Source organism: Martes martes (assembly GCF_963455335.1).
Source record: "Martes martes genome assembly, chromosome: 12".
NCBI classification, from domain to species: Eukaryota; Metazoa; Chordata; class Mammalia; order Carnivora; family Mustelidae; genus Martes; species Martes martes.
This window is the reverse complement of record NC_137900.1, coordinates 5,280,908-5,306,914: the sequence shown is the minus strand read 5'-3', so window position 1 is coordinate 5,306,914 and position 26,007 is coordinate 5,280,908. Positions and strand designations below refer to the sequence as shown.

The following is a 26,007-nucleotide window of genomic DNA, read 5'->3' as shown; positions in this document are numbered from 1 at the left end:
TTTAAATGTTTATACTTCTTATTACTGAAAATTTCAACCATATAGAAAAGGAGAGCGAGTAACACAGTGAATTCCCAAGTACCCATCACTTAGCTTCCAAGATGATCAACTCATGGCCCAACCTTTCTCATATAGAACTCCTTCTCTTACTCACCCCTAGGCTCCTTACTCCAAAGCAAGACTCAGACATCAAATCATTTGTGCTCAGATACTCATCACCCACCTTCCAAGCAGGATAAGTGATAATCAAGAGTCCATCCCAGAAGCAAATGTATCAATTGCACATTATGAGAGTGTAATAAAGATGAATGTTAAAAGTATAGTAAAGAGTCATAAACTGAAGCACATCATCTTCAGCGAATATTTTCATAGTTTCTTACGGAGGTCCCCAGACATCCAGAGTGGTGCATCCGCGACCCAAATCTGGTCCCAGTTCTGTGCCATTGTCACAAGTCTGTGAATGTGTGAAGTCTACAGAGCCTACTTTTGGTCTGGGGTCCCACAGAGCCTTTCCTCGTAATCCTCCTCTGACTAGTCTTGGGACCACGTGTGAAACTCCACATTATTGCATTATTCCCTTTGATCTGCCAGCACTGTGGGCCCCACTGAAAGCCGGACAAGTGGGACTTTATCAATCATTCTCAATTTAATTCTGTTTCACATAACTTTTTTCCTCATTACAAAAGTAATGTGAGTTCATGACAGACAATGTAGAAAATACAAAAAAGCCCCAAAGAGAACAGAAACAGCACCCATAATCAGGGGTAAATAATATATTAGTGCTTATCTTCCATTTTTTTTTCCCTAGGCACACATACACTTTTTTCCCCATGAAAACAGGATATTTTACGTTTCGTCTTTAATTTGCTTTCATTACTTAATAATATATTGTAAATATACTTCTCTATGATTAAATATTCTTCTCCAACCTAATTTTTTACTTTTGCAAAATAGTCCATTCTAAGAAAGTGCTATAATTACTGTCCTTTTGGGGACATTTAAATTTTTTCTTTTAGTGACCCCTTTGTGGGACACATTCTTTTTTTTTTTTTTATAAAGAGAGAATGCACAGTTAAGAAAGTGCACAGGTGAGGCTGGGGGTGGGGAGATGAGGGGAAGGGCAAAGAGAGAAGGAGAGAAAGAATCTTAAGCAGGCTCAATGCCCAGTGTAGAGATGGGACTCATGACCCTGAGATCATGACCTGAGCTGAAATCAACAGTTGGACACTTAACCAGCTGGACCACCCAGGCACCCCTGTGAGGTACATTCTTAAAGCTGAACTCTACATACCACTGTTTGTTTCCTTAGAAAATAATCATTGGCTAGAAATAGTTGGAGCCAGGGGTATGTATGCTTAAAGATCTCTCCATTTTTAAATGTAATTCCAACTACACTTTAGAAAAACTGCACCAAATTATACTCCCATCAACAGTTTATAAATGTACTTCTGTTTCTGTGCACCCTTATCAACGTTATTTCTTGTACAAAAGTCTGTTCGTTTGAAAACACGTACCTGTTAGATTTCACTGACCAACTTAGTCTTAGCTCAGACTAGAGTTCTGTAAAGTTTAGCTAGAGAGTTATGGTGCTGGGATAGAAGAAGAAGGAAGATCGAGGGCATGGAATCGCTAGTGTATTTTACAAAGTAAGGTTAGAATAGGATATTTGAAAGCCAGAAAAGTCAGTTCATAAGGTTTCTACCACAATGTGGAACTCTTAAGTAGTAAGGGCTTGAGGAGAATCAAACACGGCACTCACCCCACCCCCTAGCCCCTCACTGCCTCCAGCTGCCGGCAGAGTTCAATTCAATCAAGTCTCAAGACAAGTGGCTCTGCAGAAAGGAGCACTGCTTTTCAGCCTCCTCTACCACACTGGTCCTGCTTCCTCATTAAGAAAATGAGAATAAATATCACCCCAATATTACCCTCACTGAAGGTTCACTGTGGAACCAAATCAAGTCATGTATTTGAAAATACTTTGTAAACCTTAAGTGCCACAAGAACGTAGCAAGGGAATTAGATTCTAAAGGCAGCAAGTAGGGGCACCTGGGTGGCTCGGTCGGTTAAGAGTCCAACTCTTGATTTCGGCTCAGGTCATAATTTCAGGGCTATGAGATGGAGTCACAGAGCGGGTGTGGAGCCTGCTTAAGATTCTCTCTCTCCCTTTGTCTCTAAAATAAATAAATAAATAAATAACCTCAGCGAGTAAAGTTAAAACTGAGTGCAAAAAAAAAAAAAATTACTTGTAAGTTCCTTATATGACACATGTGTGCAGTAAGAAGGAGGCACACGAAGGAAGGCACACGAGCACAAAGTCCCTCTGAAAGGGAGCTGCGACAGATACATTCTCAGTAAAATGGCCAGAGGAATTGCTGCACTGTAACTGATTTTCATTTTCTCTTTCTGCCAAGAGCATAGCTGGATCTGAGTAAGTCAGATAAAAGTGTGATGCAACACTGTTGTTGTTCTACAGTTTTATTAAGTCAAGAAACCTCCTGGGGTCTCTTTATTTGTCTGATGGTGCACTTCAGCTGGATCAGGGTTTTCCTTCCAATTTTCATTTGACACATATTTTCAGAGTTTACTATTCTAAGTGTGTGCCAGGCTGCTCTGTTGGATGTTGGGAAAAAAACACCAGGAAGGAGACACAGTCTGACCACAAGAGGCCAGTGAGAGGTGAGGCAGTTTCAGCTTTGATTTGAGGAATCCTGGGTTCTTTGATCACCTTCTGGGGAATGCAGTGAATGTTTAAAAAAATTAAGTTACATTCTTTGTTATGAATACCAGCTGCAACGCTACATCTGATATGTATTAAGTTACTTTGTTTCCTCCTCTGCTGCCTATGTTGCTACTTTTTAATGTAACATTTGCTTTAAACCTAGGTTAACTCAACTATTTTTTAATCTAAAAAACGTGGAAAAATGCAAACTGAACAAAAAGAACGGACAATGAGAAGCAAGCTTTTTATTCTAGAACCCCCCCTTCCCCCTCTCTACATACACTCCATCCCCATTCACACCGTCCCCCTATCCAGAGGTAATCGCTGCGTCAATACTTAAAAAGAAAACAGTTGTTAAGGTGATCCCTGGGGTCCAGAAGTTAAACAACCAACTACAGAGACTCTAAAGTCCGTTCCAGCTCAGAAATTATGTCCAGGTCTGTTGCAGCATATACTCTACTGAGGGTTCAAAAAAGAGAGAGCCTTGCCTAGTGTAACATTGTGGTTGGCAAAGGCACAGATGAATACAAACTGAATTCAAAAATTACACGCTGGATTTGGAAACATGAAGGAAAAGTCTGAGACACGTTCATGGTAGGTGGTTTATTCACGGATTAAATAAAGTCCCCCTCTGGGCTGTAAACTCCATGAAGGCAGGAACTCTATCGCGAGCTTCACCGCAGACCTTGGCACACAACAGAGGTTCACGGGGCCAAGGACCCCACCACCCAGTACCTGGGTGGAGGTGGAGGGGTGGGGGCGGATGGGAAAGTCACGTGACTTGATCAGGGCGCACCCCCCCCCCAACCCCCGCCCCACAGGCCTCACCAATCCGCGAAAGGAAGTCAAATTTGGCTAGGCCTGGCATGAGGCGAGTTCCGCGGGCCCAGTCACCCCGCAGCGGCGTCTCGCCCAGTTCGGCCCACTTTCCTCTAAGTCTCAGGCTGCAGCCCCGCCCACCCGGCCCAAACAAAATATTCCAGATTGCAAGTGGGAGGCTCAAAGGGGCAAGAAGGGGGCAAAAGCGCATGCGTATTGACGCAGCGCGGCGGCCGCTCTTGAAGATTGGGGCGGAGCTTCAGAAAGCAGAGCGAGGGGGAGGGGAGAAGCCTCCAATGCGCGTGCGCGCGACAGCCCTCCCCGGCCCGACCCACGCGGCGCGGCGTGGTGACGCCCGTGCGGCCCGAGGAAGGGGTGGGGCCGGGCCGGGGCGGGCCTCCGCGCTCCTCCCGCCCCCTCTCCATCCCGACTCTTCCTCCCCCTACCTCCCCCACAGTGGGCCCCGTCAGCCCGAGGATTCCTTCGTCGCTTAGCTTCGCGTCGGCCCGGCCCGGCCCGGCCCGCGGGCAGATGCCCCGAGCTGCCGCTGCCGACGCCGCCGAGTCGGCCGGTGGCGGTGTGGGAGGCGGGCGTCCGGCCCCGGGCCGCTGAGTGTGACGGACGGGGCCGGGGGCCGCCGGGCGCCGCGGCGTCGGCGGCTCCGCGCGGACCATGTATTTCCTGAGCGGCTGGCCCAAGAGGCTGCTGTGCCCTCTGGGGACCCCGGCCGAGGCGCCCTTCCACGTTCAGTCCGACCCCCAGAGGACTTTCTTCGCCGTGCTGGCCGCGGTCCGCCTCAGCATCTGGTACAGCCGCGTAAGTAGAGCCGCCCGCCGCCTCTCGCCGCTCCCTCCCCGGCGCCCCGGCACGGTCCCGCCCTTAACTTCCACCCGGAGTCCCGCGCCCCTGCCCCTCGGCGCCGGACCCGCGGCTCCTCGCGGCCGCGTCCCCGTTCGGCCGCGGCTCGCGGGCAGATGCGGCGGCGGCGGCTGCCGAGAAGCCGTGCGCCTCCCCGCGTCGGAGCGGCGGCCGCGCACCGCGCACACCCCGCGCGCTCCCTCGGCCGAGCCCAGACTTGCCCTCCGCTCCCTTCCCCCATTCCCCGAGGAGCGAATTTGTCTAAACTTTCCACAAATAGAAACCTGGGAGCTGTGGGTTCCCAGGCCTCCCCTGCTTTCCAGGTCGTGGTTCGGGAGTTGGGGAAAGCCTGTTGGGCTTCGCCCAGTGCCAGACTTCCCAGGCCTGCGAGAACTTATTTCTAGCAGCTGCAGCCAGGAGTGTTTCGTTTTTTACCAATGGTCTGCTTGTCCTGCTCCTCGCTTCACCCCCAGACATCTGCCCACTCTCCGGCTAGTGCCCTTCTCTGCTGCTCTGGGACTCTGCGGTGGAGAATTCCAGGGGGCTTCGGAGGAGCGGAAGTTGAACTCAAATCTGTCCGCGCCGCTCCCGGGTATTTAACACCTGGAAATAATCAGACTGGGGAAAAGCATGAAACTGAGTTCTGTGTTTGCTTTCTGCGAGTCCTGGTATTTCATTCGTGTATCTAATTACCGAGTACCTAAGGGGGGGAAGACTTGAAAAATAAGTGGTGGATGGGATACTCTCCATTTCCCGTGAACGCTGCTCTAGGTCAGTCTATAAAAGCGACAGAATTAAAGTTCTTTTTTTTTTTTCCCCTCCCCAAAGAAGGCGGTACTAACCGACGTCAGAGTGAAGTTTTCCCTTTTTATAGCTAACTTGTCCGCGTGGAAATAGGTTGTGACCTTGGCTTTATTACATCTATGTGGCACACTGGCTTTACTGGCTTGAGTTAAATTAGTGAAAACCCTCAACTGTCTGTACTGACCATTTGAATGCTTACATACAGCCCTTGACTATTCTCACACACAGCCCTGGTAGAAGTGATGATGGGATTTAGATATTTCTGGTATCTTTTTATGTGGCTGTCATAGGCTGTAAATCAGACTGCCATTAAGTTTGGGCCGATTTAATTTTTAAATATGTATCGAGACAGAAGAGGTTGTTACATAACCAGCAGTGTGACAGTTCAGTCTGGTGCTTGATTTCGTTTTTGAATATGTATATTGTATATCATTTGGTTTTTAAATGGGATACTAATTCATTTACGTTGTGTAGCCAGTAGAATAATTTTTATTTCTTTGGGCATATATAACTATTATCTTTAAAGTAGCATGCAGAAAAAGTAATTAGAACTTCAGTGTTAAGTTGTATTCTAAATTTAGTATGAATTTATACTCTAATGTAACAGCCTAAAATTTAACTATCTCTAAAAAGGTGGACCTAATTTAAGTTTAGGCAGAACTAACTTAGTGTGAAGGATGAATAAACCAGAAGCAGGTTACTTTATTGTTCTTTAAAAGAAACGAAAATATACCTCAACTTTCTTAGGGATATTTTATTAAAAATGTTTTTTGCTTTTGCAGTTGGATACTATGTAAATTAGGCAGTCGTGGAATTTAAAACAACTACTACTCCTTCCTTTAAGCTTTCATCCTACACATACAGATACCTACTTTCTACGGAAGTCCTGGGATCACTACCATTAAGACACAATGTGCAGTTAGGTCTAGGGACTCTGTGGGTTCACAAGTATCAGGTTAAATGAAATGCGGGTATACCTTAGGGGAGGCTGCATGTTACTGTAGGCTTTATGGTTAACCTTGATCACTGGCATCAGCTTCATCACTTTAAAAATGAAGATTGGATCAGATGATTTTAGGGACGCCTTGGTGGCTCAGTCAGTTAAGCCGCTGCCTTCGGCTCAGGTCATGATCCCAGGGTCCTGGGATGGAGTCCCGCATTGAGCTCCTTGCTAAGCGGGGAGCCTGCTTCTCTCTCTGTCTCTGCCTGCCCCTCTGCCTGCTTGTGCGCGCGCGCTCTCTCTCTCTCTCTGAAAAATAAATAAATAAATAAATACAATCTTTAAAAAAAAGATTGGATCAAATGATTTTAAAGTCCGTGATTATATAGCTGGGATGATGAGAAACAGGTGACTGATTCTGGCTTTGAATCTCTTCTACTTGAAGAGATTTTTTTCACTCAGAGTTTTTTGGGTGTCGTTTTGTTTAATTTCTAACCTTACTGAAACTAAGTTAAAATCAATTTCAGTTAGCAAACTTCTTTTAAAGATGAAAACAACTCTAGCTATATTGAGGAGCTATCAGTTACTGCGCAGTAGAGTGAATTGGTTTAAAATGTTCACCTGAGAAGATGAAAGCTTTGCTTTTGGAGAGATATTATACATACAGGTAATTTTATAGACTAAAGTGAACATTGAAGATCTAAAGAAGGGTTTTTATGGAGTTGAGGTCTTAAAAGCTGCTATGAGGACATTTGGAGACAAGGAGAGACTTGCAGAAGAGGTGAAGATATAATAGGATTTGCTTATTTGAAATTTTGTTGGGTCTCTCTTAGTAAGTTAAAGTCACTTAGGGATGAATTTTTAAAAAGAGAAAATGTGCATTTAATAGTCTAAGCTGTTTTTTTTTCAAATGTCCAAAAGAATTATGTTTAAAATGTTGATTAGTCATGAGACCATAAAAACATTACAGTAAAATCTGTAAGAATAACTTGTGTACATTTTATGTTTTTTTTTAGTGAAAAATTTTTTAGGATTTTATTTATTTATTTGACAGAGACAGCGAGAAAGGGAACACAAGCAGGGGGAGTGGGAGAGAGAGAGGCATTTTTAGTGTGAAGGTGTAACTTGTTTTCATTGTAACATGTTGATGTAAATTTGTTTTCTCTACTTTGTGATTCTACTTAGAAGTTCTAAAAATTGCTCAGGAGTTTACAACAGGGATCATCTATATATTCTGGAACCCAAAAAAGGATGCTTAAAAAATATATGTTGGGGTGGTAAAGGTATGACTTAATTGACGGAGCAGTCGATCATTATTTCTGCTAAGGATATTGTGAAAGGACTAGTTTCAGCTTTGGGACTGAAGTTGCTGTTTAAATCATGTTATGATTTATGACTAACCCGTTTATGGGTGTTGTGGGAGACTGTGTTTTGTACATACTAGAGAGCCTAGAATTATTTTTCTAATATACTGTTGAAGTATAAATATTAAAGTCCACATATGTGAACCACAAAATGATACCTTAGAATGCTGTAATTCTAAATTAGTCTTATCTCCATTTTCATATATTTCATATATGAAATTTCATATATATAAATTTCATATATATAATTTCATATATATGATTTCATATATATAAATTACCCTTAGAAGTATTTTTGAACACCTTCTATGGAAGATTGCATAAATAGGCGATGTATGGGAGGAATGAAGGGGCATGTAAAACGTAACAAAACACTCTATCCAAAGATGTTAGTGTATTGATAATCAATGAGAATTTTGTGAGTTATCACTGGGAAGGTTGCTAATAAATAGCTGAAATATGCAAATAATTACTGAGCTTATGAAATTAATTATGTGTTTTTGAGTAACTTATGTCCTTGTTGGTGTATGCTAGTAATAGAGAGCTATGAAATAGATGTTCAAAGCAGCCACATTGTAGGATTAAGTATATGGTTTCCTGTGGACCTCAGGAAGGTGATTCAGTTTGTACCTAGATTTTCCCAGTCTCCCATTTCTTCCTTTCTCAGTTCTGTTCTATTGTGGACTGCCTCCAGAGAGCCTTCTGTGTGAACTCACTGCTTGGAAGTCTTTTAGGGTTCATATTGGTTAAAGAAAGAATTCAAACTCCTTAGTTTGCTATCAGACACACTCCCCTCTTGGGATGCTCACTTGCCCCATCTCTGCCTATCAGAATATCATCCATCCTTTAGTTGCTGTTGAAATCCTGCTTTCTCTGAGTCATTATTTAGCATAACCAGAAAGGTTCATTTTTTTGATGAACTAATGTTTGTATTGTAAGTTTTGCACACATGATTTAATTCTCCAATTAGATTTTAAGTTTCTGGAGGGCAGAAATGATCTTTTGTACTATCCTTAATGCCTTGTACAAAAGCATATGCTTAATAAATATTTTTAAAATAATTTAGGGTATCCTATGCGTAGCACGGAATTTTTAAAAAAGGTTTAATAAATGGAAGGTCTTTAAATGTTGACATGTAATAAAAATAAACATGGTAGTATTAAATTACAAGTTAAAGTCAGAAAAAGTTATTTTAGAGAGGGTTATTTAAGTGAAAGTGAATTAAGTATTTTTTATTATATTCAGTTATATTAGAAAAGTATATGTATATATATAGTTCAGGTATATTAGAAAAGAGTAGTACGTGTTATTCACAGTAACGAAGATACGGAAACAACCTAAGTGTCAGTGGACGAATGGATAAAGAAGATTTGGTATATATTCACAATGGAATATTCTTCAGCCACAAGAAATAAGGATAGCTTTCCAATTGCAGCAACTTAGATGGACCTTGAGGGTGTTATGTTAAGTAAAATAAATTAGAGACAGATACTGTGTGATAGCACTTATTTGTGGAATATAAAAAAGCCAAATGCATAGACAGATGAGAATGGTGGTTTACCAGAGGCTAGGAGGTGTGGCCAAAAGAGAATTATTCAAAGGGTACAAACTTCAGCTGTAAGGTGATTTCGGGGGATTTAATGTACAGCATAATGAGACTAGTTCCCAGTACTGTTTTATATACTTGAAAGTTGCCAAGAGAGTAGATCTTCAATGTTCTCACTATGGAAAAGAAATGATAAACAGGGGGTGCAGGAGTCAGCTCACACTGTGGTGGTGATCATTTTGCAAGATACCAGTGCATCAAACAACATGCTGTACATAAACCTATGCAGTGTTGTATGCCGGTTATAACTCTGTAAGCTAGGGAGGAAAAGTGCTAAATGTAATGGGTCCTCTACCAAAACTTAAACTGTTGTGCAGTTTTATAACCACCGGTTGAACTCCTGGCTCCCAGTCTGTGATTATATTGAAGTGATCTGTGGAAAGGGTGCTCCCCCAGAAAAGCAGCAGTATAAACATTTTAAATAAAGACATTTCACCTATCTTCTTCGGGTGCTTGTGAATCATTGATGTGATCCATATTACAGGTAAACATTCTTTCTGATTTTAATGTGGACTAGGTGCTTTACATCATGGGAAGCAGTGTTTCTTGAATTTAAGTCCTTCACATGCCTCATTCATGACTTTTGCCCTATCCTTATAGTATTTCTCTAATCTAACTTTTAAACTTGAAATTCTCTTTCAAAGTAATTTTTATCTTTACAATAAATGGAAAGCTAGCACCCCTTTGATGAATACAGGGTTACTGTATGAGGAAACAATGAAAACAATGTAATGAAAATCTAATTCCTGCCAAAGGCTCTTGCCCTTTTCTTAAAAGGAGCAGTTAGCAGATAGACGGGAAGTGTTTAGAGGTAAGCTAGCACCACTCACAGATTTCCTCTTTACCTAAATCAAAAAGATTGAAGAAGAATTGGAGAAATTATTTTCTCACTATATGATTAAATAGTACAGTGACTGTCCCCTAAAATGGTGGTATAGGAAATGCTGTGTTAAGGCATTGTATTTATTGCTAAATATGCAATTTATCAAATTAGAATAAATTTATAGTTTAAAAGTATGTAAAAATAGTCTAGAATCCATGCTTGCCACAAAGTGAATTACTTAAGAATATTTTATTATCAAGATCAGTTGGTTGGAATCAAGGTATCTTATCTTTCTTTTAAATTCATTATAATTGCTTTATTTTGAGTTGCTATCTCAAACCTGTCTCCCCAAGTGATTTGCCTTATATCCATAATAGATCATACATAAATTTACAAATGAGATATTGAATATTACTGTGGGTATACAGTAGAATTTGTTGTGGTTTAAATTTTTTTTTTTTTAAAGATTTTATTTATTGGGTGCCTGGGTGGCTCAGTGGGTTAAGCCACTGCCTTCGGCTCAGGTCATGATCTCAGGGTCCTGGGATCGAGTCCCGCATTGGGCTCTCTGCTCAGCAGGGAGCCTGCTTCCCTCTCTCTCTCTCTCTGCCTGCCTCTCTGCCTACTTGTGATCTCTCTCTGTTAAATAAATAAATAAAATCTTTAAAAAAAAAGATTTTATTTATTTAATTGACAGAAAGAGAGAGAGAGAGATCACAAGTAGGCAGGGAGGCAGGCAGAGAGAGGAGGAAGCAGGCTCTCTGCTACGCGGAGAGCCCCCCGATGCGGGGCTTGATCCCAAGATCCTGGGATCGTGACCTGAGCCGAAGGCAGAGGCTTTAACCCACTGAGCCACCCAGGTGCCCCGCGGTTTAATTTTCTAACAGCTTTATTATAAATAAAGTATATCATAAAATGTAAAAGAAGTATATTGTAAATGTACACTGATTTTTAGTGCATTTATGGAGTTGTACAGCCATCATCACAGTCTAGTTTTAGGACATTTATAGCAACCCAAAAAGTATCATGCCCATTTGCATTTAACTTCTGTTCCCAGTCCAGCCTCAGGAACCAATTGGCCTTTTTGTCCCTTTAGATTTGGCTTTTCTAGAAATATCCTATAAAGGTAATCATATAATGTTGTGTCTGGCTTTCATTACGCGTACTGTTTTTGTGGTACTCCTTTTCGTAGCTGAGTATTATTCCATTGTGTGGCTATACCACATCCTAAAAATCCATTTACCAGTTGATAGATATTTGGTTGTTTCTGTCTTGGGGTCATTATGGGTAATGCCACTACTAACAACTGTATATATGTCTTTGCAAGAGTGTATATCATTTCTTGTGGGGAGATACTGAGGAGTGGAACTATTGGGTCATATAGTAAGTTGATGTTTAACTTTTTAGGAAACTGCCAAACTGTTGCACAGTGCTGCTAGAAATTTACAGCCCTACCAGCAAAGTATGAAAGTTTCTGTTTCTCTACCTCCTTCTCAACACTTGTTGTTTTAAGTCTTTCTTATTAGTCAATTTAGTGGATTTGTAGTGGTATCTCAGTGTGACTTTAATTTGTACTTTCCTAATGACTGAGGATGTTTAGTATCTTTTTAGGAGCTTATTAGTAATTTGTATACCTTATTTGATGAAATATGTATTCAGGTCCTCTTCCCCCACCTCCCCTTTTCTATTTGAAGTGTTTTTGCCTTCATGAGTTGTAAGGGTTTTGGATTTTCAAGTTCTTAGTGATGTCTTTTGGAGAATAGAAGCTTAATTTTGATTAAGCCTAGGTTTTTGTTTTTGTTTTTTCTTTATGAATCATGCTTTTTATGTGTTAAAAAAAACCTTTGGCCAATGTAAGGACATAGCATTTTATGTTTTATAATTTGAGTTCTCATACATAGGTTTGTCATCCATTTTGAGTTGACTTTTTTGTTTGTAAAGATCTAAGTTCAGTTTTTTTGGTTTTTGTTTTCTGTTTAACATATAGATCCAGTTGTCTTAGCACAATATGTTGGAAAGATTCTTTCCTATTGAATTGCATTGGCACCTTTGTCAAACATCAATTGACTGTAACAATAAGGGATTATTTCTGAGTTTTCTGTTCTCTTTTATTCATCAGTATGTCTGTTATGCAAGCATCACACTGTAGCTCTGTAACAAGTTCAGAAAGTCTTACTTTGTTTCAAAATTATTTTGCGTATTCTAGATCCTTTGTATTGCTGTATGAATTTTAGAATGATCTTTTCAATTTCAACCCCCCCAAAACAAAACAAAAATAAAACAAAAATCAGGATTTTCAGGGGATTGCACTAAAAACGTAGATCAGTAGAGAGAATTGGTATCTTAATGGTATAGAATATTCCAGTCTGTGAACGTGCTATGCAGTGTCTTTCCATTTATTTAGCTTTAAAAAATTTTTTCTTAGCAGTATTGTGTAGTTTTCAATGCACAGGTCTTTTGTTAATTTTTTTCTCAAGTAATTTTATTTCTCTTTTATTGTGCTCTTGTGGATGTAATTGTTAATTTCATTTTCAGATTGTTATACGTATATAGGTGCAAAATTGATTTTTGTGTATTGCTGTTTTGCGACCTTGCCAAAAGTTACTCTCATAGGTGTTTTTTTGTTGTTTTTTTTAAGATTTATTTATTTTAGAGGAAGAGAAAGTGTGAGTGTGCATGTGCAACTGGGGGAAAGGGCAGAGGGAGAGGGAAAGAGAATCTCAAGCCGACTCTGCTGAGCACAGAGCCCTTCATGGGACTGATCTCACAACCCTGAGATCATGGCCTGATTCAGAACCAACAGTTGGATGCTCAACCGACTGAGCCACCCGGGTGCCCCTCAGTTTTTATACTTAGAACTAATAAACAGATTCAGCAGAATTTCAAGGCACAAAATCAACATGCAGAAATCAGCTGCATAGCTATACAATAACAATGAACATTCAAAAATGAAGCTAAGAAGACAATTTACAATAGCATCAAAAAGAATTAAATACTTAGGATTAAACTTAACTTACAAGGTGAAAGACTTGTATGCTGAAAACTATAAAACCATTGGTGAAAGAAAATAGAGATGTAAGTAAATGGAAATAAATCCCATATTCACAGGTTATTAAGATCCAGTATTACCCAGAGCAGTTTACAGATTCAGTGGGATCCCAATGGGTTTTTTTTTTTTTTTGTATCTGTCATTGTAATATCATGTTGAATATTTTCCTTGCCCTTGAAATCCACTGTGCTCTGTTCGCCCCCTACCCCCACCAAATATTTGATATGCACCAATTTTATTTTCAGTTCAGTTTTTTAAAAGGAATCATTTTTAAAATTTAATCATCTCATTGAATCATCTCATGGGTTATTTACAAGTATGTGGTTTAATTTCCAAACATTTGAAGATTTCCCAAATTCTTTGTTGTTGATTCCTAACTTAATTCCATTGTTGTTTGGGACTATATTTTGAATGATTTTATTCCTTTAAGATCATTAAGACCTATTTTATGGATTAGCATATGCTTTGTGTTGGAAAATGTTTGATGTGCACTTGTAAGGAATATTTTGCTATTGGCAGAGTGCTCTCTAAATGGTAGATTAAATTGGTTGACATGGTCTTTCAAGTCTTCTGTATCCTTGTTAATGTTCAGTTTAGCTCTGTCAGTTATTGAGAGTAGAGATTAAAATCTCCAACTCTATTGTTGAATTGTTTTCTGTTTCAGTTCTCTTGGTTTTTGCTTTATATATTTTTGGGCTGCATAGTTAGGTTTGTATACATTTGTGTACATTTATAATGGTTTTATTTGCCTTTTATATTGAACTTTTTATCGGTATTAGTTCTCTCTCTCCACTAATGTTTCTTTTCATAAAGTCTGTTTTGTTGTGTATTAATACAGTTTTCTTATGGTTACCACTTGTGTGACATACCTTTTCTGCCCTTTTACTTTCACAGACTAATGACATTTTTGAATTGAAGTATAAGTCTTGTATGGGCAAAGTTTATTTAGATCTTGCTTTTTTTGTTGTTTCCCACCCTCCCTCCCCAATCCAGTCTGGTAATCTCTGCCATTTGATTGGAGTGTTTAGTCCGTTAACATGTACTTACTGATAGGTTGGGTTTATATTAGCTCTTTAGGTGTTTTGTTTTCTATATTTCTCATGTCCTTTGTTTACTTGTTACTCTTTTAATTACTTTAATTTCTCTTTTTTTCTTTCTTTAAAGATTTTGTTTATTTGCAAGTTTGCCCAGGAGCAGTGGGGCAGGGCAGAGGGAGAAGCAACTCCCCACTGAGCAGGGAACCCCATGCAGGACTCTATCCCAGGACCCTGGGATCATGACCTGAGCCACCCACACACCCAGTTGCTTTGATTTCTTGACCGTATTTTTCTGATTTATTTTATTAACAGTTTCTCTAGTGGTTACCATGTGTATATCATTACATACACCTCAGGTTAATACCCAATTCTGGTAAAATATAGCAATTTTTTTCAGCGTCCTTTTTACTCTCATGGCTTTTTAAAATTTTTGAGTGTCCTTGACAGTGTTACATAGTTGCAGGTGTACAGCAAGGTGATTCAACGTCTCTATACATTATGCTGTGCTCACCACAATTGTAGCTACTTTACAACCTATTACAGTATCATTGACTATGTTCCTTATGCTGTACTTATCCCTGTGACTTACTCATTCCATAACTGGATTTACTTATTACTATTCTTTTTTAAGATTCTATTTACGTATTTGACAGAGAAAGAGAGGGAGGGAGGGTGGGCGGGCATGAGCGGTGGGTGGGGGGGGGGGATGTTGCAGGCAGAGGAAGAGGGAGAAGCAGGCTCTGGAGGGAGCCTGATATGGGACTTGATCCCAGAACCCTGGGATCACAACCTGAGCTGAAGGCAGACGCTTAACCGACTGAGCCACCCAGGTGTCCCTACTTTTCAGTTTTTTTAAGTGGTAACATATGCATAACAAATTTACCTTTATAATAATTTGAAATGTATAATTCTGTGGCTTTAAGTACATTCACATTGTTGTGCAGCCATCATCCATTCCCAAAATGTTTCTCTTCTTCCCAAATTGAAACTCCATACCCAGTAAACAATAATTCCCTAATTCTCCCTTGTCCTCTTACCAGGCAATCACCTTTCTACTTCTGTCTCTCTGAATTCCACCATTGTGGAAACACAGTATTTGGCCTTTATTGATAAATTTATTTCATTTGGCATGTTTTCAGGGTTCTTTTATGTTCTAGTATGTACTAACATTTGCTTCCTTTTTAAGGCTGAATAATATTTTATTGTGTGTAAATATTTTGTTTATTCTTTCATTCATTGATGGACACTTGGTTTGCTTCCATTTTTTGGCTCTTATGAGTAATGCTGCTGGAACGTTGGTATTCAGGCCCCTGCTTTTGGTTCTTTGGTGAATATATCCCAAAGTGGAACATGTGGGTTGTATGGTAATTCTGCATTTAATTTTTTGAGAAATCGTCATACTATTTTTCACAGTAGCTGCACCATTTTACATTCCCACCAGCAGTGCACAAGGGTCCCAGCTTCTCCACATCCTCACCAACACTGGTTCTTTTCTGTCTTTTTGTTGGTAGTCATCCTGATGGGTGCAAAGTGGTATCTCATTGTGGTTTTGATTTCCATTTATGTAATAGCAAGGGATGTTGAGTATCATTGCCAAACTCAGTGTCTGAAAGGTTTTATCCTGTGTCTTAAGAGTTTTACAGTTTTATCTCTTATTTTTAGGTCTGTGCTCCATTTTGAGTTAGTTTTTGGGTCAAATTTTGTTTTTTCATGTGGATGTCAAGTTTTCCCAGTGCTTTCTGTTGAAAAGGCTATTCTTTCCTCTCACTGAATGTTCTTGACATCCTTATGAAATGTTTTTTTTTAACAATACATACAAGGCTTTATTCCTGAGTTCTTTGTTGTATTTTCTTCTATATGTCAGTCTTTATGCCTGTATGGTACAGTGTTTTCATTATCATAGTTTTATAGTAGGTTTTGATTCAGAAAGTGTGAGACCTCCAACTTTGTTTTTTCTTTTTCTTTCTCCAAGATTGTTTTGAGTATTTGGGATCCCTTGAGATTCCATATTATTTATTTATTTGTTTGTTTTAAAAGATTTTATTTATTTAACAGTGAGAGAGAGAGAGAGAGAGATATCACAAGTAGGCAGAGAGGCAGGCAGAGAGAGAGGGGGAAGCAGGCTCCCTGCTGAGCAGAGAGCCCGACGCGGGACTCGATCCCAGGACCCCGAGATCATGACCTGAGCCAAAGGCAGAAGCCTAACCCACTGAGCCATCCAGGTGCCCCAGATTTTTAAGGTGAATTTTCATATTCCTGCCACCCCCCATGCTGTTGAGATTTTGATAGGGATTGCATTGAGTCTATAGATTGTCTTGGGTAGGATCAACATCTTAACATCATCTTGTAATTTAAGAACACACAAGGTCTTTTTCATTTATCTGCATCTTCTTTAATTTCAGCAACATTTTTGTGGTTTTTAATGTACAGGTGTTTCACTTCATTGGTTAAATTTAATCCTAAGTATGCTGTATTCTTTTTGATGGTACTCTAAGTGGATTTGTTTTCCTTATTCCATTTTTGTATGTTCATTATTACATAGAAATGCATTTGACTTTTGTATATGGATACTATATCCTTAAATTGTGCTAAGTTTATCACTTCTAAGAATTGTTTGTGGAGTCTGTAGGATTTTCTACACTTAAGGTCATGTTATTAGAGACCAGAGATAATTTTTCTTATTCTTTTCCGATTTGGATGACTTTTATTTTTCTCACTGACTGCTCTGATTAGGACTTCCAGTCCTATTTAAAATGGAAGTAGTAAAAGTGAGCATCTCAGTCTTGTTCCTGACATTAAAGGAAAAGCTTTTCAGTTTTTCACCATTGAATGTAATATTGGCTGTTGGTTTTCAAACATGGCTTTTGTTATGTTGAGGTGGTTTCCTTCTGTTGGTAGTTTGTTGAATGTTTTGATCATGAAAAGGTGTTGAGTTTTGTCAAATGCTTTTTCTGATTTCACTGAAATGGTCATGTGTGTTTCCTTCATTCTGTTAATGTGGTGCATTCCATTGATTGATTTTCATGTGTTGAATCATCCTTGCATTCAGGAATAAATCACATGGGTCATAGTTTATAATTCTTATGGGATTAAATTTGGTTTGCTAGTGTTTTGTTGAGGATTTTTGCATCTGTATTCTTTGAGGATATTGACCTGTATGTAGTTTTGTTTTGTTTTGTTTTGTTTTGTTTTCTGTATCAGGGTAATGTTGCCTCATAGAATAAGTTAGTAAATGTTTCAGCCTCAATTTTTTGGAAGAGTTTGAGAGAAGAATTGGTGGTAATTTTCCTTTAAATGTTGGTAGAATCCACTAGCCATGTGCTCCTGGGCTTTTTTTTTTGTTGGGAGGTTTTCAGTTACTGATTCAGACTTCTTATTAGTTACAGGTTTATTCAGGGTTCTACTTTTTTTATGATTAAGTCTTGGTTGGTTGTGTGGTTTTTTGCGTGTTTTTTTTTTTTTTTTTTAAGATTTTGTTTATTTGACAGAGATCACAAGTAGGCAGAGAGAGAGAGGAGGAAGCAGGCTCCCTGCCGAGCAGAGAGCCCAATGCGGAGCTCGATCCCAGGACTCCAAGATCACGACCCAAGCCGATCGCAGAGGCTTTAACCCACTGAGCCACCCAGGCACCCCGTGGTTGTGTGTTTTTAAGAATTTGTTCATTTCACCTAGGTTATCTAATTTATTGGCATATAGTTCATAGTATCTTCTCTCTTGTTTTTGAGGTTGGTTATTTGAGGTTTTTTTTTTTTTCCCTTAGTCTAGCTAAGGTTTCATAATTTTGTTGATCTTTTTGAAGAACCAATTCTTGGTTTCTTTGATTTTTCTCTTTTTTTAAAAAAATATTTATTCACTTAGCATGAGAGAGAGAGGGCACGAGCACACAAGCATGGATGGGGGGCAGAGGCAGAGGGAGAAGCAGGCTCCCCACTGAGCAGGGAGACCAATGTGGGGCTCTTTCCCAGGACCCTGGGATCGTGAATTGAGCTGAACACAGACGCTTAACTGACTGAGCCATCCAGGCGCCCTGATTTTCTCTTATTTTTTTTGTTCATTTTATTTCTCTCTTCTTTAATCTTTATTATTTCCTTATTCTAGCTTTGAGTTAAGTTGTTCTTTTTGTATCCCTGTAAGATGTGAGGTTGGTTTGAGACCTTTTTTTCCTTTAATATAACCATTTACAATAGGACATTTCCCATTTTTCACTGCTTTTGTTGCATCCCATACATTTTGGTTTTGTGTTTTCATTTAAGGTATTTTCTGCTTTCCCTTGCGATTTTTTTTCTTTCCCATTGGTTGTTTAAGAATGTGTTTCTTAGGGATGCCTGGGTGTCTCAGTCTGTTAAGCAGCTGCCTTTGGCTTGGGTCATGATCTCCGGGTCCTGGGATCAAGCCCACGTTGGGCTCCCTGCTGATGGGGGAGCCTGCTTCTTCCTCTCCCTCTGCTACTCTCCCTGCTTGTGCATTCTCTCTGTGTCAAATAGATAAAATCTTTAAAAAATTTTTTTAAAAATATGTTGCTTAATTTCCATATAATTTGTGAGTTTGCAGGTTTCTTTTGTTGTTGATCTTTAGTTTCATTGTGTTGTGATCAGAAAAAATACTTTTGATTGTTTCAGTCTTCATAAGTTTATTAAGACTTGTTTTGTGGCCTAATTTATGGCCTATCTTGGAGAATATTCCATGTGGACTCAGCAAAAACGTGTGTTTTTCTGTTGTGTGGAGTGATCTATATGTGTATTAGGTCCATGTAGTTCATAGTGCTCTTCAAGTAATCTGTTCACTTATTTTGTGTCTTATTGTTCGTTTTCTGTTACCTTCTTTGAAATATTGTGTAGTATGTTACATCTGTGTATGTTGTAAACATATGGAAATACGGTGTATTATATAATGTCCTTGAACACACAGGGATTAGGGACACTGACCCTGTCCAGTCATAAATCCATGTATAACTTTTGATTCCCCCAAACTTAACTACTAAGGCTTACTGTTGACTGGAAACCTTACTGATAACAGTTGGTTAACACATATTTTGTAGGTTGTATTATATATTGTATTCTTAAAATAAGATAATTCAGAGAAAAGAATAGTAAGAAAATTATAAGGAATAAAGGATGCATTGCTGTATTTATTGAAAAAAGTCTGCATATAAGTGGACTTTCACAGTTCAAACCTGTGTTACTCAAGGCTCAACCATATTTTTAAAAACTATTGTTTTATAAACCCTGATATTTTTTAGCAAAACTAAAAGAAAAAAATAAAAATGTGTATTTATATTTATGTGTGTATTTAACATTTGTTTAGCTCTGTGTTTCTTCCTTTGGATTTGAGTTACCATCTGTGTCAGTAGTTCCCCCCAAACCACCACCTGGTCCAGTGATTTGCTAGGAAGGTTTATAGTACTCAGCATGTAGTCCTACTCATGTCTCTAATTTGTTTCAACAAAAGGATACAAAGCAAATTTGCTAAAGGTAAGTGTCGTTGGGGATAATCTCTTGGAACAAGGTGCAAGCTTTCAATAGTCCTTTTTCAGTGCAGTCATGTAAGATGTGCTTATTTCTTCAGCATCAGAATTTTGTGACTGCATAAGAGCAGTGTTGACTACCAGGGAAGCTCATTATAGACTCATTCTCTAAGGATTTTACTGGGGCCTTTCTACCTATCCCTACCCTGAAGGAAAACAGGTGTTTTAGCATAAGCCATGCGTTTTGTAGAGTTTAGGCACATTTAGCTATTTGTATCAGTTAACCAGTAGTGAGAGCCCTCCCCAAATCCAAGTTCCCAGATGCCAGCCAAGGGTCAACCTTACATGCAGGCCTTTTTTAGTATAGCAGTCTCAGGCTTGTTAACTTTTCTCTGCATGCCATTTGATGTCATTTCTTTTTTTTCTGAGATACTGCTTAGTATTTTTGTAAGGCAGGTTTGCTAGCAGCAAATTTTCAATCTGCTTATCTGGAAATTTCTTTGCCCCCAGTTTTGAAGAATAATTCTGTTGGATATAGAATTCATGACTGACAGGGTTTTTTTGTTTGTTGTTTTGGCATTTATGTATTTTGTTTCATTGTCTTCTGGCCTCCATTGTTTCTGGTGAGAAGTCAGCTGCTAATCATATTTTTGTTCTTTTGTGTGTATCAGTCATTTTATTTTTGTTCTTCCAACATTTACTTGTTGGCTTTCAGTAGTTGTGGTGTATGTATGTAGGTACATACGTAGGTATTTATCCCACTTCAAGCATTGTGAATCTGTGGCTTAATGTCTTCTATCAAACTTGGGGCATTCACGGCCATTATTTCTTCAATTTTTTTTTTTTTAATCCTTTGTAACATTTCCTGGAACTTCCCATTTTAGGTTACTTCACTTGTCCCACAGCATCTGATGCTGTCTTTACTTCAGACTTTTTTCTCTTTGTTTTTTAGATTGGTTAATTTTATTGAACTATCTTCATGGTTATATATTTTTTTAATTTTTTTTGTTTGCTCAGATCTGTTGAGTGTGTATAATGAAGCTTTCATTTCAGTTATTATACTTTTAAATTTTAGAATTTTTAGAATTGATTCTTTTTTATTGCTCTTTATTGAGATTCCTCATTTTTTGAGGTATTACTATATTTTTCTTTATTTCTTTAATATATTTATCATGACTATTGTGAATTTTTTTCTGGTATTCTAGGCTCATTCAGAGATAGTTTCTTTTTCCATCAGTCTGGGTTACACTTTAGAACATCATCTGTTCCCATCGTTCTTATCTGAAGTTCAGCAGTTTTTCATGAATAAATGTTTCTTAAATTTTTATTTGCCTTTCCCAGATATTTGAAGTGGTTGTTTTGACAGTTGTGTGGTGGTTTTTTGGGGGGAACATTTGCCAGCGTCTTTGCTCTGCCGTAGTTATAAGTCCTTGTGTTTTAACTTTTGTAGGCGATTTTGTTTTCTTGACTTAATGGGGTAAAATTGGTCAAATTGGCTATTTGTGTCCATTTTCAGTCATATATTTAGAAAAAATAAATTACTTTTTTTCTGCAGGCAGATGTAATTGTTGATTTAATTTTGTTGCCTTCTTGCCGTTTGGGAGACTGAGCTGTTTGGTTCCTGTGTGTGTGTGTGTGTGTGTGTGTGTGTGTGCACGCGCGCGTGCGCGCACACTTGCATGTGCACATAACAGGAAAGGTGGTAAGGAGAGAATATATTTAAGTCTGCTTATTTACAGTACCTATTCAGTAACTTTAGGTCTCATTCATCTGCCATTGCCATGATTGTCAGTACTGGATCCACTACCATCACCTCTGCTGCCATCATCCATGTTTTTGAAACACAAAGATGATAAAATTTTTACTTATTCTCGTTCAGTCTCAGTCACATGAAATAAATCCCATTGATCTTAACTAAAAGAGAACAGATTAGCAAGTATTGAGTATATATTGTATGTCAGTCTTAAGTTTTTTTAATATGTTTTACACCTTGTAATTTTTACAGTAATTTTGGGAGATTGGTCTTAATTCTGTTTTCCAAATATGAAAAATGAGGCTCAAGTAAAGTAATTTTGTGACCTAAGGGAAGTTATTTAATAAGTGACAGAGCTGAGGTTCAAACCACACTTAATGCTGAGCTTATCATGTGGAGATTGTTTAATACTGCTTCTCATCTAAAATAGGAGCAATGAACTTGAAACAGTCTGTTGGAAAGGTATCTCAGCAACAGCCAACTTAAAAAAAAAATTAAGCAGTTCTCTTAAGATTTGAAGATTGTTTAGTAAGTGCTCACTAAAATCCGAGCACAGTGCCTAGAACTTTTCAGTGTAGTATGCTGTTTAAATGAAACAATATGGTGAAGTAGAATGGTTTTCTTTCCATTATGGTTATTTCCCTTTCATTTGAAATGAAAGGAGGAAACTGAAGCCCAAGGACAGATGGTTCGAAAGCCTGGGCTCTCCCATTCTTACGTTGAACTACAGGGAAACTTAAACGGAATTAGGAAGAGCGCAGTAACAAGAAGAAAAGTCTTACTGCATGGATGTGCATTTCAAACTAGATTACTGTGTATTTTTAAAGTTTATTATTTTTCTGGAATAGGGGAATTAGGTAGTCTCCCTAAGTTTATTTTTCCAGCTAGTGGACCCCGCTTTTTTAAGTTGAACTTAAAAGAAAATTTAGCCAATTTTTACAAAAAAGTTTCCTGAAGCCTATTATGTACTTGGTTTGTAAAAGAGAAGATTCTAGGCAATATGGTATATGAGACTTAGAGCCTTCATTATTGATATCATGATGTGTTGTTGAGGTTTGTTGATGTTCTGACCTGCAGTTCACACTTAAGTGTATGCTCGGAAATGGAGACAAATTCTAGAGGTTGCTTAACTTTCAGCTCTCTGTTGAATTTGTGTATAGAAATTTCCACTTGCAATTATATCTAGTTGAGTACATATATTGTACTTAAGTGAAATGCTTCTCTAGAAGGACTGATACTGGTTTCCTTATTTCATGAGATTTAAATTTTTATTTAAAAAAAATCAAACACCTTTATTTTCTTTGTAAAGTTTTCTAGGAATCTTAAAACATACAGAATACCTGGGTAATCACCACATTGAGTCAACAATTGTCAACATTTTGCCTTATTTATTTACTTGTATGTGTCTATATATACATGTCTGTATATTTGTGGGAACTGTTTGAAAGTTTCAGATATCAAGACATGTCATTGGTACTGAAATAGTAAAGTGTGCATTTTCTAAAAATGACATTCATATACATAGCCAGGCTATGAAAATTAATAATTCCCTAATAGTTCCTAATATGGAGTTTGATTGGAAACCTCTTTTCTTATTTTAAAACAAAGAACTACAGTTTACCCTGGATTAACATGTATTTGAACTGTGTGGGTCCACTTATTTGCAGATTTTTTTCAGTAAATACACTGTAGTACCATAAATATGTTTGCCCTACAGTTTTCTTGATAACAGTTTTCTTTTCTCTAGCTTATTTTATTGTTAGAATGCAGTATATAATACATATGACATTTAAGATGTGTATTAACTATTTACATTATCAATAAGACTTCTAGTCAACAATAGTGTATTAGTAATTAAGTTTTTGGAAAGTCAGAACTCACACGTGGATTTTCAGCTGTGGGGGTTGGCTCCCCTAACCCTGGTGGTGTTCAGGGATCAGCTGTACTCAAGGTTCATGCATTCCATTGGGTTATTAGGTCTTTTTAGTTGCTTAGCCTAGAACAGTCTTCTTTCCCGCTCTCATTTTTCAGTACAGAGTTATTTTTAGTAGATTAGACCACTTTCCTTGTAGACCACCCCACACTCTGGATTTGTCTAAATTTTAATGTTTTCGTGTATTTTCCATATTTCTTGTAAATTGGAAATTATGCTTAAAGACTTAAGGTTAGATATATCCAGTGTGACTACTTTATGGACACTGTAGTCATGAAATTAATTTTAAAGGTGTTTCCATTTAAGAGCACTTGTTAATTGAGGTAATTTTCCACAGGATATAGAATAGTAACGGGGGGAGAGAGAACAGCCTGATTTCAGGAGCTTGAAAATGGGCATCATGCATTTCTCAAGTATTACTCATATAGGAGAGAAAGAACTAGCTGAAGTTTGTTACCTTCTTTGTGTACATGCTGTTGCTCATCTGAGTTTAATGCTAAGAGCAGTGGTGTTGAGTTTGAGATACAAGCTGCAGTTATTAGCTGTTATACTGAAGGAAAATAGCATTTTGGAAGTGGAGGAATTTGGAAGCAAGAAATTAATTACTCATCATTACTGACACAGTATCAATAGAAGAAACTGCGCTGAAAACAATACCTAATGGACTGTCAGCAACCAAACAGAAAGCCTTTTGAAAATCATTTAACATATATTAGTAATCTTTCCTGCCTTTGTAAACAGCTCTCACTATACTGAAATGATGGCTTAGTTATTTACTTTTGGACTTTTTTTTGTTTAGGTAAAATTTACAGACAGTGAAACTGACAAGCATATTTACTTATACAACCACTGTTCCAATCAAGATTGAGAATATTTTTGTCATTCCAGGAAGTGCCCTGTGCCCACTTATAGTATGTCTGCTGCCCTTCTCTCCCCCTAGGCATTTGGTGGTTTGCCTTGATCTAAGCTGTATACTGCCACAGAGTTGGTACTGATCTTGTTGTCATTGCCTAAGCTCTAGCGGGAATATACTGGTATCTTAAGCAGGAATTTTGCATAAATTATCTTAGGGAAATAATTGGGAGTTTTGTTCAGTAGTATTTTTAATGTGATTTTAAAATATTAAATAATGAAATAGCAACAAATATTTATAGTGCTTACTGAGTGCCAGGCACTCTGCCAAATGATGTATTATCAATCTTTGCAGCAGTGAGATCAAGGAAGTAAGTACTAAGATGTTTATTTTAAAGATGTAGAAACTGAAGCGCAGGAGTAGTAGTTTGTCCAGGCTTATAAAGCTAGTAAATGGTAGAGCCAGTATTTGACTCTTGCATTCAGACTTGAGAGTCTGTTTTCTTAGCCGCTATGTTGTATTCCTTATCAGGATATGTGGGCTAAGTAGACTTTTCTGAGTTGGCCAGGGAACCTGATCACGGTGTATAATGAATTTACTTTAGAAACACAAGAATTCCAGTAAACAACTTAAAATTTCAGCTGTTGAAGCAGAACCTCTTTAAAAGTTGACAAACCCAGTTAAAAAAAAAAAACAGGCAATGGATTTGAATAGTTATTTCTCTAAAGACAATATACAGATGGCCAATAAATACATAAATGGGTTCTCAACATGGTTTAGTCATTAGGGAAATGGAAATCAAAACCACAGGGTACCACTTCACACTCACTAGAATGGGTGCAGTCAAAAAGACAATAGGTAACAAGTGTTGATAAGGATGCAGAGATATTAGAGCCTTCATGAACTGTGTGTGAGAATACAAAATCCTGAAGCTACTGGCGGAAAAGTTTGATAGTTCCTCGAAAAGTTAAGCATAGAGTTATCATATGACCAGACGTTTCCATTTCTTTTTTTTTTTTTTCTTTTTAAATATTTTATTTATTTGAGAGAGAGATAGCATGAGTGGGCTGGGGGGTGGGGGTGGTGGGGGAGGAGAGGAGAAGCAGGCTCCCTGCTAAGCAGGGAACTGATGTAGGGCTCCCTCCCAGGACCCTGGAATCATGACCTGAGCCAAAGACAGACACTTAACTGAGCCACCCAGGTGCCACTCCATTTCTAAGTATATACCCTAAAACAATTGATAACAGGTGTTCAAAGAGAAACTTGTTCAAACAGAAATGAACTTCATAGCAACACTTACCACAAGAGCTAAAAAGTGGAAACAACCCAGATGCCCTATCAGCAGATGAATGGGTAAACACAACATGCTCTGTGCATACAAGGGAATATTACTCAGTCATAAAAGGGAGGCAATACTGATACATGGTATAAAATGGATGAACCCTAGCACATTATGCAAAGTGAAAGAAGCCAGACGGTGTGAAGACACACAGGGAGAAGATGGCCACGTGACCGGAGTGATGCATTTACAGGTCAAGGAGTGCCAAGGATTGTAGGCAAAACACCAGGAGCTAGAAGAGATAATAAAGGTGTTTCCGCTAGAGCTGTCACAGCCCAGCTGACTCCTGGATTTAAATTTCTGTTTTAAGCCACCCCATTTTTGGTATTTGTAATAGCTGCCCTAGGAAGCTAATAGAACATCCTAAATCATTATGTAATCTCTAATGAGTTATTTCTGAAAACAGGATGTCATATAAAATTTAAAAGATCAGTCTTGAGTCTTTTACAGATAATTACCAAGTACAGCTGTTACCATAAACCAACTAAAAATACTGGGAAGCATGTAAACATCATAGGTATACTACTGTTCTATTAAGAACATACATGTAGTATACTTCCCTTAGTTTAATAACAATAGTGACAGTTGTATTTATCAAGTTTTTCAATTTACACAGTGTATTGAATTGGACTTTGTATAGTCAGAG

General features: G+C 38.4%; 1 protein-coding gene across 4 annotated transcripts in view; it reads left to right on the top strand.

Moving 5' to 3' along the window:
• The first annotated feature begins 4,062 nt into the window (after positions 1-4,062).
• The window catches only part of RIC1 (RIC1 homolog, RAB6A GEF complex partner 1), a 148,798-nt gene continuing 126,853 nt past the window's right edge, over positions 4,063-26,007 (top strand). For all 4 annotated transcript variants that reach the window (XR_013967725.1, XM_080819567.1, XM_080819568.1 and 1 more), the window contains exon 1: positions 4,063-4,354. Coding sequence is in view for 3 of the 4 variants with exons in the window: in XM_080819567.1 (XP_080675693.1) it covers positions 4,211-4,354 (144 nt within the window). In the remaining variant the exon portion in view is untranslated. The remainder of the gene's footprint in view (positions 4,355-26,007) is intronic.